Here is a 15,013-nt window from a genome sequence, read left to right as displayed (position 1 = left end):
ACGAATATATATTAGTTGTAAATACATGAAACGTCTATGAAAATTTTCATAAATATTTAGTTGATTTTTATATGAAATTTTCCTGCATCTTTTTGTTATCTACAATATTGTTATATTTCAGCAGAATAAGCGAAACAACTTCGAAACACTTTTTTTTTGCTGGCTTTTGCCATACCTGATCTAAAATTATAGATTTATGGACGAACAGATAATGCGAATGGAAAAATGCGATAGTTACAAAATACAAACATGAAATAGTCAAATTAAGAGTAGTTATGGACTAGTTGGTCGACAATTATAAGGGACACTGAGTGCAGCTTACCCAGACAAACCCGTTTTCCTGACGACGATTTAGATTTGAAAACTGGCTTAGGCAACTTTAAATGATGATAAATGGTAAATGATCGTATTCGTGATTGTAACTGTTCAAGCTTGTCATTAAAATCAACATTAGAATAAAGTTGAAATATCTAAATATAAAGAGCAAACTACTTCGATGCGTGCATTATTATTTATTTAAACCGATTCTCACGTTTGCGTCTTATCCTGCAAGCTTACACGTCTTTTTCTTAACGGCGAGGACAAAATGGCTTAACGTACGCTTTGATTGATTCGATACCCACATGCTGCTGGACATTACGACGGTGATGATTTACTAAAAACCGAATTTTAATTAATCAAAACATTTGGAGTGTTACAAACACAGCAATTGGTGCGGTTGGGCACGCTCTAATTATAATGATTAGTACATTTACTTGACACAATTGACACCATAGAGTGTGCAGGCGGTACATTTATTCTTACTGACTAACTATATACAGCGAAAACGAACTCCGCATTTTTCATATTATATGCAAATATTATACATTTATGATTTTTGTGTTTTTTTGCAAAAAAAATCACTGTTTTTGAACTAATGTAGGGCCAAGAAAGCAACTAACTGACTATACAGACACGTATCGATGCATTCAAACTAGAAAAAGGCTTATATTTATAGTGCAAAAATATATATATATGGCTGTTACACACAAAGCCGGCGGTAAAATTAAATAACTTTTGGGTTACTAATTGGGTTGGAATGATACTTAGTCTTAGTGTTCTGGCAGATATATACTTACTGTTCGCATTCCGTAAAGTACTTTCTCCATCTATGGCTTCTCGAAGTAAATCAATAGTGCGATGCGCTTGTCCATTAGTTGCCCTTTTTCAGGATATGGAAAGCCTGACCGATGAAATGACTAACGGCGATACCGGACGTAAAATTCAAAGCATAGATAATATAGGAAGTCTAGCAAAAAAATTAGCAAGTTAACCCGAACGTTAGATACTCGTTTGCTCCATCCAGGACGTAACTGAGGTGTGGCGGTGAGGTCTGCTATTGTTATAAAATAACAAAACTGTGTGCTTTCGATAGCTCTGCCAACGGCCCATGAGTGTCTTAACGAACTCAAGATAGCGGGCTACATTTATTGCTTTCATTTCAACAAGTATCTCATAGTAGGGGACGCCTCTGATGTCCACTGCAAGTACAATCATCACCTAACCTCCGAACCTACTTGACACTGCTACTGAACTCGATATTTCTCCAAAGCGGTGCCATTGGATAAATTTATCTCTTTCTAGCTAGCTGTAGAGATTTAACCAAGCTTTGCCTATGGTAACCGCATGCGATAGGCGGATTTTTTGTTTTTTCAAGTTCTGCAAATTCGACGCGGAGTACACCATACACTGGTTCCAACTGGTTTGGAGTTAATTCATGTAAGACTTATTTTCAGTATTTGGGTTATAGTAATTCGGGTAATTACTACAGTTACAGTAATTTGGGTTATAGGTTCGAGACTCTGCTTTCGCAAGAAGTGCCAATGCGTTCTTGTCCTTCGGGTTCCGACGCCCAATCACCTCCTCGCTAGTCTTCAGCGCTCTAATATTCCTTCTTGAATTTGCACTACTCACGCACTGGAGCTATTTTACGTAATATATCCATCAATCTTCGATGAATTTCCGCGGCGCTGTAGCCTTCGAGGAACGAGAACTTAATCATAGAGCATTAATTTTCGAGACTAAGGAATGTTTCTCCTTCTGAATTAATTTCTGTTGGAGATGGCTTGACCGGTTTTCATTCACAAATGTTTGAGTGAATAGAGTGTTTACGAATAAAATCTTTTTTACTTCTAGCGAGCAGCTAAAATGTTGTTCAGTTTCAACAAAGTCCGCCGAATTCACTTGTAACAGCCTGATACATATGTAATATGCTTAATGTTTTGGTAGGGATTCGCAAACGCTACTTACAGTAAACAATCGATGAGGAATGAAACCTACAACAACATTAAGGCCCTCCCCTTCTAAAATCAATTTTTTTGTGCCCTTTATAGGAATTAACAATGATACTGCTTTCTTTCCGTGAAATCTCAGATCATCATCGCATCGCAAATAAAACTTTGATGTGTGGCATCTTGAATAAAAACCCGATGCGTCCTTGATAGCTCTGGCTTGAGCAGCTTTACAGGAGCATGAATAACGTTTCGTAGCCTCTGTTGGTGCTTCGCTTGAATCATGACATGCTTGTTCGTCAGGCTCCTTGAGGTCCTCACATAGCACCTCATAATCGCAAACCATAAGGCCTGCCTCAAACTGGTTTATGATGGAAAAGTTATCCAAGCTAACTACAATAGTGTTGAGAGAATAATGGCACTCGACATGCAGCAGCTCGTCGTTTAAGTAGAAGCGAGGTCGTATTATAGGTTCCAGAGTTAAGGCCAATTGTGCATCACCAGTCTCCTAGATTGCAACGCACATATTGTTAATGTAAACGCATTAAAGGATAAATGTTAACCCAAAAAGTTAATGCTATCAAAGGAACTTGCAAATGGCGCGTATTTCAATTCTCTATTTAATAATAAAGAATGATTTGAGCGTAAGCTAAAAATGTGTTTAGTATCAAACTGACAATGCGTGTATCAAGCTGACAAATCGTTGACGCGGGCCATTGATAATTGCTCAGACGCTAACAACTGTGAGTGAAATTATTTTCGATGTCCTAAAAACATTACGAATGTAAAATTTACCTTCGACACGAGGATGATGAGATCAACTTCGCACTTTTGAAGATACACAAGAAGACCCCGACGACAGGAACAAATATCAACTAACTTAGTAACGGGTCTTTCAATAAAATTAATCAAAGGAACAAACTCGCACGTTATCTCGGGACTGAGCTGTAGTCTTGCTACACCGCTTGGGACCATCAGAAATACAACGGGCATTGATGAGATACCGAATTCTCCGAAGTATTCAAGCTTATAAGGAGTTTTCGTGCCAATAATTCCGCCATCATCTGGCCTGGGAATTTCAAATCTTGCTAGACTTCTCTGTGGTCGACCTTCAGCTGAACAGAGCACATGAATAAAATTTGAAAATATAGGCCGAGATGAAAAGCGTGGCAGTGCAAGGTGTTCCAGAAAAGGCTGTGGCGCTAGAACGTCGCTCCGATTTCGAATTGTTTCCAGCACGACAAAATGCACATGCTGCAAGTAAAGTTGCCGCGGTCGGCAGCAACGGTTACCGCAGGGTTCAGGACTAGTGTCACCAGAAGCAAGGTCCTTACTGGAGTTTGGTGGTCGGTATGCTGTAGGCAGCCATGCAGTTCGTACAACATCTGCGAAATCTGAGAAATTTGCACCCGGGTGCGTGCGTAGCCAAGCATCAATTATTGACAACACTTCAGTTTCAGAAGTGACGCAAAGCTCGTCGAGCAGCAAAAGATCTTTTAGCACCGCTAAACAAACTCCGTCAGGGCCAAGCACATTGGGATAAAACCAATCTTCCGAACACAAAGAGGCCAAATACCTTAAGATTTTGGAATATAGAATCCCTGTAGGTTGTGTTGCCGCAAAATCGGCTAAATAAACCGCATTTTCTGGGGTTACGTATCTGACAAGGGTGTTGGCTATATGGCTCTCCATCGGTCCTTGAAGGATGTACCCTGACAGCTCTGAAAGTTGTCGTAGGCCGTCGATATCAGAAGGCAGGGCCCCTGTTGTCATATAGGCAATCATAGATTCCAGTGTCGACAGAGAGAAATTTGTGAGCTCCACCGTTCGTGTTAGGGTTTCTTTCATATTACTACAAGACATTCGCGCAAAATGTTCTGAAAAAGCCGTCAGCGTATTTGAAGATACCTTAAGACTGCCATCGCTCGCAATCAATTTGATGATAGTCGATTCATTTACTTGGGAATCATAAATAGCAGTTTGTTCATTAAGAAGCAATGCCAAATCGGCGTCACTCACAGGTGGCTTCTGGAAACGTTGTCGTGGTGAAGGATTGTCGGATTCAAGGTTGAGACCAGACCTGGTACGATTCTTCAACTTAGGCCACAATACTCGAACCTGTAAGGGTCACCAAATTACTCAAGATAATTCTACTTATTCATCATCGTTTGAGATCATATTCTGTGTGAAATTTAAAAGCGTACATTTGTTGTATTTAATTGGAAATAAGCTACAGTGCAATAGTCCACAATGAATCCGAATATAATGTAACATAAACTATTCGTTGTAGAAATCGGGACGATACGCGAAAAAGTATTACTCAGTGATGAACGATATATTGCCACATTTTCGTTACATCTAACTATCAGTGAGCTTCGCTGAGTTGGACAGAGCTTCGTAAATCAAAGTAAAATACCCTAATAATGAAATCCTTTAACAAGGTTTCTCTTTGTGAAATGGTGGTAAATAAAGCCGGGTTGTAGATAAAAAAAAACGAATCATCCTCATGTTGGACAGATGTGCATTGAGAACATTGATTTCCGAAATAATCATATGTTGCCTATATAAGTTCAAGCTGTCCAATTCTGCTCGTTAGCTGGCGTGAATAATCTATTGTAACTATGTTAATTTAACAAGCGATTCATTCGCTAAGAGAATATATAACTTCCTTCTTTAGCATGTCCTGCTGTCGACAAAACTGAACCAATGAAGACTCATCAATTTTTTACGAGATTCTAGCATATGCTAATTTGAGCCAACCTTGACCATTGGCTATATTTATTTGTTGCCCAGCTGGAGTACTCCGATTAATTAAACTCAGATAGTCTTTCAGTTTGAGCTTCTATGCAAACTAGAAATGCTGCATCACCCTGAACAAATACGACAATATCTTCTGTTTTCGTGTAAATGCAACACTGGCTATCGGTTTTCCGGCGTCCTTGCGAGTAGTAATAACTTAAAAGTACCTTACAGGACGACAGATTCGGGGTAGCCATTTTCATACACACACTTCAATTCCTAACCGTCTAACTGCACTTCGAAGCAGTAACTGGAGCAGTCAGCTGGTTTTGTTTACAACAGCACAAGTTTTTAAAGCGCGCGAAAAGGCCGAGGTGGCCACCTTTAAGCGAACCAAGACGGTTACCGGAAGTGCATTTGTTGTCTGCAACTGCTAAGAATGTAAGGAAGCGCGCCCAAATTTGCATACGCATAGACGAGAAGCTGAAAACACAAATATCGACGGCCCTTAAGTTAACGCAGCTCACAGTTAGAACGAATCATTGTAACGAAGATTTCGGATCTTGTTTGTAGATAATAAGTGTGACTATTATCTACTGCTGATGGCTAAATATATCGAATCCATATATAGGCTTGATGGGCTCAAACTGGATGAATGTTCCACGCTGAAAGTGAAATCAATTAGGCTTCCTGCAAATAGGTGCCTAATGCATAAACAGTAAGCACAACAATGACAAAAGGTGGAATAAACGATTAAGAACTAGCTATACAGGGTAACTGAATAATCCTATTTAGAAAACGATACGTGTACAATCCTAAAAGCATTGGACCTATCATCATCTTAATAAAGCTTTGCAGGTACTTTCCATACCCAAATTTAACTAAATCATTATGTTGCTCTAATCGCGTTTATATTGGTAGTAAAGCAACCCCTGTATTTTTTATGGAGATAATATTCTGCGACAAATAAGTAAAATAAATATGTAGGTACATAGAGCGGTTAAGAATTATTAGAAAATTGGGGGAAACCATTTGACCTTTACTACTTTGTTGTTCATTTGCAACATTGTGGCTAATTATTTTCTTTTCGTACAATGATTTCATTAAATATACTGATTTTTGACATCACATATGAACATGTAAGCGCATGATCTCTGACACTTGAAACGACCGAAATTTACTATCCCTGACGTTTAATATCATTACTATAAAGCTGCTACATTAGATCTCTGAAATATGTATGTTAAAATAGTAGTTTTACCATGAAAAGGTACAAGCAAAAGAACATAAAAATGTTCTAAATTTCAGAAAGGCCGCAGGGCCGCATTTATCACTTCGTCGCACAAAGTCCTAAACTTCGTACAGTAACGAGGATGAAGGACCTCGGAAGCTAAATTGCTAAAAAAAGACGTCAAACAATTATGCGAAGAAATGGACTCGCCAACAAAACATCTTGCATTTGTAGGATGTTTCAAGAGGAAAAGGCGACAAGTTTCACTGTTTTAATCTGTATTTTTCGTATGTTCGATTATTACTGTTCTTTGCAGTGTATGAGCATGCCCAAATTTCCATGCGTGGTTAAAATTGCTCATGCTCATGGGGGCATCGGCAAAATCAAGGTAAGTGCAGAATTTTTCGAAGCACAGATTTTTTGCTAGTCATTAGCTGCTATTCCTAGAAACTTAACGTGCATATCTATGTGAAGTTACGTTTCCATCGATGATGATAAACGTTTCAGTCCTAAATGCAACGTAATGTTTGATAGCTTCTAATTGGTGCGTTATTTTGAAAATCTGTTCACGTTAGGTAGAAAATCAATTCGACTATATGGACGTCCAAAGCGTGGTAGCAGTATCACATTCATACTGTACCGTCGAGCCTTTCATCGATACAAAATACGATCTTCACATCCAGAAAATCGGCAATAACTACAAAGCGTTTATGTAAGTTTTGCCCTTGTGATAGTGCTTATTGCCTTTCATTTAGCTAGCAGCAAGTTCGATCTTCGTATGATCTCTCAGAACTCAGATTCACTGTGTTCACATGTGTCATGTGGCTAACATGTTTTGAAGCTTTCGTTGTAAAAGATCACCTGATAGCAGAATTTTTAAGTGCATTGATCTTTTTAAGGGGGCATATGTAAAAGCGCCTGCTGGTACCTAATTTATATACCTGTTTTCATCGGTATAGCTTGCACGCTCTATCTAGGTAAGGCAAACAGTCTACTTGATTTTACATATGTATAAATTGACATTTTATTATATAATAGCATGTAGCAGAATAGGCTTGCTGTTAGCGAAATTCACGTTCGTACTTATTTCAATTATTATGTCATACAATATACATCTTTGATCCTACATGAGCACATTTTTAGGCTTGTCCCACCATGATACAAGCGGCTTAGCTTAAGAGACTGAGCCATGGGACCTAAGAGGAGGATGCAATAACAGGAAACAGGGTTTATCAACACAGGCAATAACAGAATGGAAATACAATGCGGTGAGACCTCATCTCTAACATATGGTTTGTTTTAAGACAGCATATTTATAAATCTCGATTCACAATGGATCGATATTGTTATTTTGAACGCGTAAACCTTATTACGCGCGATTTATCTTGAAAATATAAAACAATGCTGTAGTATCTTCCAGTTTATCACGAAATAGTATATTATAATTATACGATTTCGCTGGGCTATGGCACTCCACTAAAAAAACTCGAGGGTAAACTACTTTCAACCACTCGAATCGTGCTTAAGATGTAGCCGGAAATCGAGTTTAAGAAACTGTACCAGCTTCCTCTCTAAGGGGTGTAAATCGAATGAATATATATATTTTTGGGCTGTACTGGATGGTATCGTTTCGATTCAAGAATGAAAAGTGACTTGACAGCTGACCGAAGAACAATGCTTAAAGAATAGTAAAATGTTCAAACATAAAATCAATTACAGATGTTTGTCATTTCCGAATAACCGTGCCCAGTTTCATTCGACTTCAGCTGTACATGCTTCATGTCAGACTTAATAGAATGGACGTTGCCAGAAGTTACTCTGATCATTAACTGCACATATCAACGCGAACTCTTTTCATTGCAAATACGAGATCACGTTTCTTACGAGGTACTCTTCGTCCGTTCCGTTTCTTTCTCCACTGTCTGTCGTCCGCTTCATCTCGGCGAGTCCTATTTCGTCCGTATGCCTCCTTTCGTCGCCCTCATCGAATCCTCCCGCCGCTCATTTTTGCATTAAAGAGCTCCGTTGACGAGTCGAGGTTGCGACGGTAAATAACGACGTTGATTGTCATGATGCGACAATAGCGACGCTCATGATGATGAACGCGGTGGTGATGCCACATATCAGATATGTCGTTAGGCATAGCTGGTCATCATTTTACTCTGCTCTGGAACCTCGCCCCAAAAGCATCATTGGCATTTGCAGCACAGCTGAGAGACAACTCTGTTCAACTCGGATTGCTCCTTCTTTGCGGTTTCCCTTTTTTGTCGCCTCTTGTGCCACCGTTTTCAGTCCGCGGTAGCCATACTCATACATGTAGAATTCCTAAATAACACCTTCTATGTTAGCTGCTGCTATCGGGCTATCGATGCTACGCTGAAAGCAGTCGCATAGACGGAGTTTGTACGTGACAAAGGACAATACTAGGAAGTAGAGGCGTGCGTAGCGCCAACAATGCCTTGCGTTGCTACACGATTGTGTGTTCTCTTTTTTCTATCAGTATTTTGTTGCGTTGATTTTTCCCCTCTTCTGCGGCTTATTTTAGTGACCATTTTTGAAAATGCTCTTATATCATGTGCAAATATTGATTAACTTCCGCGAAGCTCCCCGCCGTATTTAGACTATACTAAATACATTCGCCATATATAATGGTTCTCTATTCTGAGAATACTGATGACTACGTAAAGGCTTAAACGTTTATGATACGAAAAAGTTGGTGTGTTCTAGCCACGATTTGCCTGACAATTGTTTGGAGTCACATAAAATAAATAGGCCGAAACCACATCCATGTGATGTGTAACGTGCCATAATTAACTCCGCGATATCTAAAGGTACAATTTTGTATATTTTAATATAAAGAAATCATAGAAATTAATTCGTATTTTCCCTTACTTTAGGCGCAAAAGTATCAGTGGTAACTGGAAAGCGAATATGGGGTCTGCTATGTTGGAACAGGTTTGTATCATATAGCAGTAGTTTTTTAGATAACCCATTGTGCATTATCTGTAGGAAATTTGGGAGCTCTCTATGCAGCTTATTAGATGGCCTATACCGACGAGCTCTTACGACACTTGTCACTTTTTCATATTTGTATGTACATTAAATGTCAATATAGTATTCAAATGTGTCAGTGAAAACTTTTGCCGAAGTCTCAGTCACAGGAACTGATAGAACGATTGAAAGCTTAGTGTTTTTATTGATCATCAATTTTTTTTTTATTGTTTTTAGATCAGTTATTATCGAATTAACAATAGTTATCTGAAAAAATCTATTCGATACCAAATGATATTTCACATAATGATTTCTCTTTTTTTTTTTTCCTGTTTTGTAATTTCGTCCGACTTTATCAGGTGGTTTTATACGAACGCTATAAAACATGGGTAGACGCTGTGGCGGAACTTTACGGTGGACTAGACATTTGTGCGGTAGAGGCAATTCAAGGAAAGGACGGCCGGGAATATATTACGGAGGTAAGCCAGTAATAAAGATCATATATATAACAGACAAGTTCAACTCATTACTTCGTACCGTTGCAAAGAACTTTATGTATAAATCCATTCGGGTGCCTAACTTCACTTTCAGCTAAACACCACAATAGTACTCTAAGGCCTAAGCCAGCATTTTCAAGCTGCAATTATTTCAAACGCAAGAGCTTTGTCATGCGCGATTAACTCCACTGGCTAAATACTTCCTTGTACGACCTCTAATCTTGAGTCGGTATCAACCTCAACTCTTAGTGGGTGACCCAAAAACCTAAGACGCGTTGCTTACTTACAACCTGCAGAAGGAAGTCATCTTATGTAGTACACCACAATGACCAGATTCTAGTCAGACGACTTTGATCAAACACTTGTTATGGACTTTCTCTAGTGCGAACTAAAAGTAAACACGAATATTGTCCACATGTAACTATATTATATACCTACTACCACAAAAATGTACATGCGAACCTTAAGCATCTTCTATGGGATAAACGTCGGAACCCATGTAAATCTTTACTGTGAAAGGCATAACATACATTTGATTGCATGTGCTAACGGCGGCTGCACAATCAGACCGAAAAATCGCTCATTTAGCCTGCTCGCCCGATTGAGTCAATCAGGACATAGTCGTGGAACAAAACCTGAAGATTATTGGCTATCCTTCATGAAAATTAAGCGCCGTCTCTGTCTTTGCGTTACTACTCTTTCGACACTGCTCAATGACGGAATGCATCGTGCATTCCATTCGACTTCCCGAAACGTCCTACTGGTGGCCGCTTCTTATCCGAAGCGTATCTCCGTTGTGTCCGGTCTAATCTGTCTACATCAAAGAGGATATATTAAACTCGTAAAGCGTGGTGAAACTTCTGAGATCGTATTGCTTATATACTTATCGTATTTACTTAGGCCCAAAGGCCTTACTCCAGTTTTAATAAATGGTAAGGAGTGGTGACGATGAAAATAGATTAATAGTATGCGAATTGTGAATAAAGTATAATAAGCTTATTGTGTGTCCGGATGATCCTTCTTTCTGAAAGATGCAAGTATTGTTGAAAATGCTTTTCGTCGCTTCTGCTGGACGTCTAAGGTAATGTCAATTTTCTTCGGATATGAGTTCTTTGTGACAACTGTTCTTGCTAGCTTCCCGAAGTTCTGTAATAATAAAAGAAAAGAAATGTATACGGTTGGATTACCCGGAATGTTTTCCCCGTGATGTTTATTTTTTGCGACATGTAATCTTCGCTGTTTGCTGACCTGCCCTCTAGACACTACAGTTGAGACGTTTCTAACCGCTTTTATCTCTACTAACAATAATGTAATAGCTAAAACAAGATCAATATGTTATAAAATTAACCAAGCAGGCATGGCACAGGTAAATTTGCTCTTTTTATGTTTTAAGCATCCCGAGAATTCACGTTGTGAAAGTGGTAGATATTCGTTCCAACATAACTACTGGGTTCGTGTTTGCTTCGCATACAACGCCTGTTGGTATAAGTTCTTAAGGAACTTCCTGCCAAAAGTTGCTTTAGCCACCAAGGGCTGCTTTTAGCCTGTCAATTTACACTTGACACCATAGTTTCTTGTGGCCAACCTCACCCGGCGGCAAATAGCTACCCTAAATTAATGAGAATCTCTTAGTAGTTTATTGTTTTTATTATTTTTTGCCTGTTAAAGCTATTATTCATGTTCTTCATAGAAGTTATCCATTATTTTTTCGCAACATCGTCTTGATTCTCATCCACGTCGATGGCCTGCACCATTCAAACGGCGTTCGTACCCATAAATCAAGTAATAAACATAATTGCAAGTCATTAGAGGCTCACTGCTTAACTGAGATGAGACGGGTTTTCTTACTATGTTATATTTTAATTATCTGCTTAAAGTAAATCTTTCTTTCAACCTTTTCTCATAAAAAGTACCCTATTCTACACAGACATCATAGTTTCGTTAGCGAGTGATTAGGTGTCGCTGACCGCCTAACAGCGACGATGCAGCTTTGTCGTGCCGCAATCTCCATTTTTTTTAATTAACCCGGCTTTTTGTCAAGCTAAGCTCATACGCAAAAAAATTATTAAAATAATTTTTGAGATAGTTTAGGTATACACCGTTTAAATTAGGTGGTTCTACAAAGTCCACACAAGAAATTAGAGTACCCCATCAACAATGCATTGCATACTGTATACAAATTTCCAAAGTAAAACGAAGTTAATGTTTCAGTCTGCATTTAAGTATATATATATATATAGAGTTTATATGAAAAAAGAAAAAAAAAGTGTTTAATATATAGGAGACGTGATAAAAGTCCTTGGATAGTTTGAAAGATATCGACATTCGGATATCCAAATATACCGCAAGTCGGATATTTTGCTTCCAATCAGGGTAGCTTGAAGCAATTGTATCTGAAAGGCGCTCCCCACTGGGGTTTCATGTTTCAAGCTCCTTTGAAATGTATTTGCAGTTGGAAGCAATCCTGTAACGTTTTTTTTATGTGATGTCTTATCTCCTTTTGACGTTTGTACGGGCCATCCCTTCTACCCTACCAATCTACGTCTCTGGACAAATAAAGGCCAATGACTCATCGCTGCAGCTCTTAGGCGAGACTCAAGACGAGGACAGACGTCTGATCGCTGATTTGGTAGTTCAGAAAATGCACCAGTTCTGCAGACCGCCCGGAACTCAGCTGTCAGCCCGTCCGGCCGTTCCCGCAACTGCACCTCCATTTGCAGCAAATGTATCCGCGCCTGCATCAGGAGCAGCGACTGCCACTAGTGCTCCGGGAGCTGCCCCCGGCTCAGCCGTGGCTAGCGCACCTCCACAGCCTCCGTGAGTATCTCCAAACCCTTGCTTCAATCGGGCCTGCAGTATCCGAGTCCACGAAGGTTCTGCCCTTTTCATGGACGTCAGAGCGGGAAAAGAGGCTTAAACCAAAGCTTCGATTATAAGTAATTGTAATGTGGTGACATCTCATAATGAGACACAGGTCTGCTATTTTGCGTCAATGATTATTCTTTGATGTATGTATGTATGTATATATGGCCAAACAAATCGTGTAGGCCTTATTATTATGGTTGTTGGTATTGTATCCCTTTTTCAATTCAGTACTAAATATTTTATTGATTTTCGCACTAAATATATACTATATCATTTCTATTAAACTGACGCAACGATATGCCCAGATTAGAAAGAACATTTGAACGTTGTTTTTCATTGCAGGAGGCCAGTTCCACCTCCGGCAGTTTCTGGCGACGCTAATGCTTCTTCACAGGTAACCGCTCACAACTACCCTTAAATTTGCTTTGGTCCCACGATTTCTTCTTCTTCTATTTCGCAGAGCTGATTTGAATTCAGTTAATCGGTTCGAGTAATTTGTCAGAAATCGGATTTTTTGACACGTTCTCGCGCGTCTATGGCAACAACAGAATGACTTCTCTCATGATAATAACCCTTGGGTTGTCGATGCCGGTCATGTTAGTTCTTTTTTTTTATATTTGGTACTGAACAGGCGTTTTATTCTTGATCGCTTTGGCTAGCAACGTTTCTTAAGTCATTTTCGACTTTTGTGTGGGAACTGCCGATGTACACCTTCCTCCACAACTGTGTGAGAGTTCTTATTTAGTGAGAGATGTTCTCATTTATTCCAGGAATATATAATCTAAACATAGTTTACATTATTACCCTCATTCCGAAAACAAACGTGCTAATATATCAAAACGCTTCGCTTTTTGTACGCTAAAGAAAGTCGCTGCGATAGAAAGAACAAAAAAACTTCCATAACGCAAATGTAAGCGATCACACAATTTCAAATTTGCTTACCGTCATTGCGTTGCTGGGGCCTCGCGGTGTTGCGCTAGCTTTAGCTGAAGATTCGATCTTCTAAAAATATTGTTTATATTAGCAGAACCCATCGCAGGCCTCAGATCTATTGTCGTTCGCCGCTTGTCATCATATGTAGCCTGATACTTTGGTGCCTATTAAAAGGATAACCAATTCCTTAAACGAGCATTTCTTAAATTCACTTGAGGCTTAAAAACTCCTATTTGCAAACATTATACTCAACGTAGAAGTATCGCAACTTTAGGTTACCCCATTATAATGCGTTGGATCTGGTAAATGGAAACCCATCACCCGGCAACTACCCACATCGCACAACTATTTAATAAACAAAGTTAGTAGACTTGATATTGATCAGACGGCGGATTTCTATTCACCACCCGAACACTCATAGCACTCAACTTGCGTACCTGATCGTCGAACAAGGATGAAACTAACATTTAAATGCGTACGCTACAGGTTAGAATAAATTGATGCAGTTCAATAAACACCCGGTATATTGTACAGTCCCGCAGTGTTTAAATCTGCAAATATAGTGACAGTAATAATAAAAGCACCGCAAGAGGCGCCACTGTTGCTAGCAGTTATCTTCTTTATAAGTTCCATAGTCTGTAGTAAACCTGGCTTTCGTTGTCTGCTTGTATCGTTTACTGTTAGTATTGTCGTCTACGAATGCAGTTAGTTTGACATCCCTAATATACATATAATTCACTGGAATAATGGACGGAAATACCAGGCGACGAAAGCTGAGTTCGACAGTCTGGAATATCCAGTTTCGTATCCGACAATCAAAGGGCCTTTGACCCATTACTTTATGACCAAATTTGAAAATTTGTTTTTTTTTTAATTAATTTAAAAAGAAAAAAACAGCTGTTGTGTAAGCCGACATTTGGATTTGTGTCGTAAAGCAGTGCAGCATATTTAACTGTATCAGACACGTTATATAATATAACGAACAATATCTTTTGTATTGCTACAAAGACAAATATTTATGTTTATGTAGAGCAAAAACGATCGCTTGGAGAAACATATCATTCACACTTAATGTTTTTCTTACGAACGACCTTTTCGAGTGATTTATATATACATATACAAAGTTAAGAATATTTGTTATATGTACAAAGTTTACGCGAAATTCACCAAAGGATTGCGTTTATTATGATAGAGTTTTAACAGTGAATGCGTCCGTGAAAGCTTGTTTTATGAGGTTTAATGTTTCAGTAGTCAAAGCACCATTCCTCTCCGTTTTGTACGTCTTGTTTATTAACGTAAATGTCGGTCTAGTAAGCATCGACTGATTCAAAAATAACAGGCCGAAAAAATCTCTTGCTGGACCAGCTGCTTTGGTCTGAAACGGTGAAAGCCAATACAATAGGACTTTAACAGGAAGAACTGTTGTAGGGAAATTTCAATTTTTTAAGAAAAATAGAGCGCGTAAGGTGTTAGTGTGCATTCAGCAT

The 15,013-nt window shown here is 38.9% G+C and overlaps 2 protein-coding genes across 14 annotated transcripts in view; one reads left to right on the top strand and one right to left on the bottom strand.

Moving 5' to 3' along the window:
• The window catches only part of LOC111249364 (uncharacterized), a 30,521-nt gene extending 25,106 nt beyond the window's left edge, over positions 1 to 5,415 (bottom strand). For 2 of the 11 annotated variants that reach the window (XR_015325792.1, XM_086986145.1), the window contains exons 1-2: positions 5,237 to 5,415; positions 4,290 to 4,388 (exon numbers count right to left, since the gene is read on the bottom strand). Coding sequence is in view for 6 of the 11 variants with exons in the window: in XM_086986145.1 (XP_086842271.1) it covers positions 4,290 to 4,388; positions 5,237 to 5,272 (135 nt within the window). In the remaining 5 variants the exon portion in view is untranslated. Of the gene's footprint in view, positions 1 to 492; positions 2,779 to 3,065; positions 4,389 to 5,236 lie in introns of those variants that run through there. The other 9 variants (XR_015325796.1, XM_022803143.2, XM_086986144.1 and 6 more) reach the window with 9 other exon arrangements.
• The window catches only part of LOC111248906 (synapsin-like), a 58,277-nt gene that overhangs the window by 36,382 nt on the left and 6,882 nt on the right, over positions 1 to 15,013 (top strand). For all 3 annotated transcript variants that reach the window (XM_022802001.2, XM_086986149.1, XM_086986148.1), the window contains 6 exons: positions 6,557 to 6,628; positions 6,816 to 6,952; positions 9,138 to 9,195; positions 9,591 to 9,710; positions 12,289 to 12,545; positions 12,936 to 12,987. In XM_022802001.2, the coding sequence (XP_022657736.2) occupies positions 6,557 to 6,628; positions 6,816 to 6,952; positions 9,138 to 9,195; positions 9,591 to 9,710; positions 12,289 to 12,545; positions 12,936 to 12,987 (696 nt within the window). The remainder of the gene's footprint in view (positions 1 to 6,556; positions 6,629 to 6,815; positions 6,953 to 9,137; positions 9,196 to 9,590; positions 9,711 to 12,288; positions 12,546 to 12,935; positions 12,988 to 15,013) is intronic.

The sequence above is a fragment of the Varroa destructor genome, unplaced genomic scaffold (genome assembly GCF_002443255.2).
Source record: "Varroa destructor unplaced genomic scaffold, Vdes_3.0 BEIS01000004.1, whole genome shotgun sequence".
Classification (NCBI taxonomy): Eukaryota; Metazoa; Arthropoda; class Arachnida; order Mesostigmata; family Varroidae; genus Varroa; species Varroa destructor.
The sequence above is the reverse complement of the archived record's forward strand: the minus strand, read 5'-3'. Positions and strand labels throughout refer to the sequence as shown.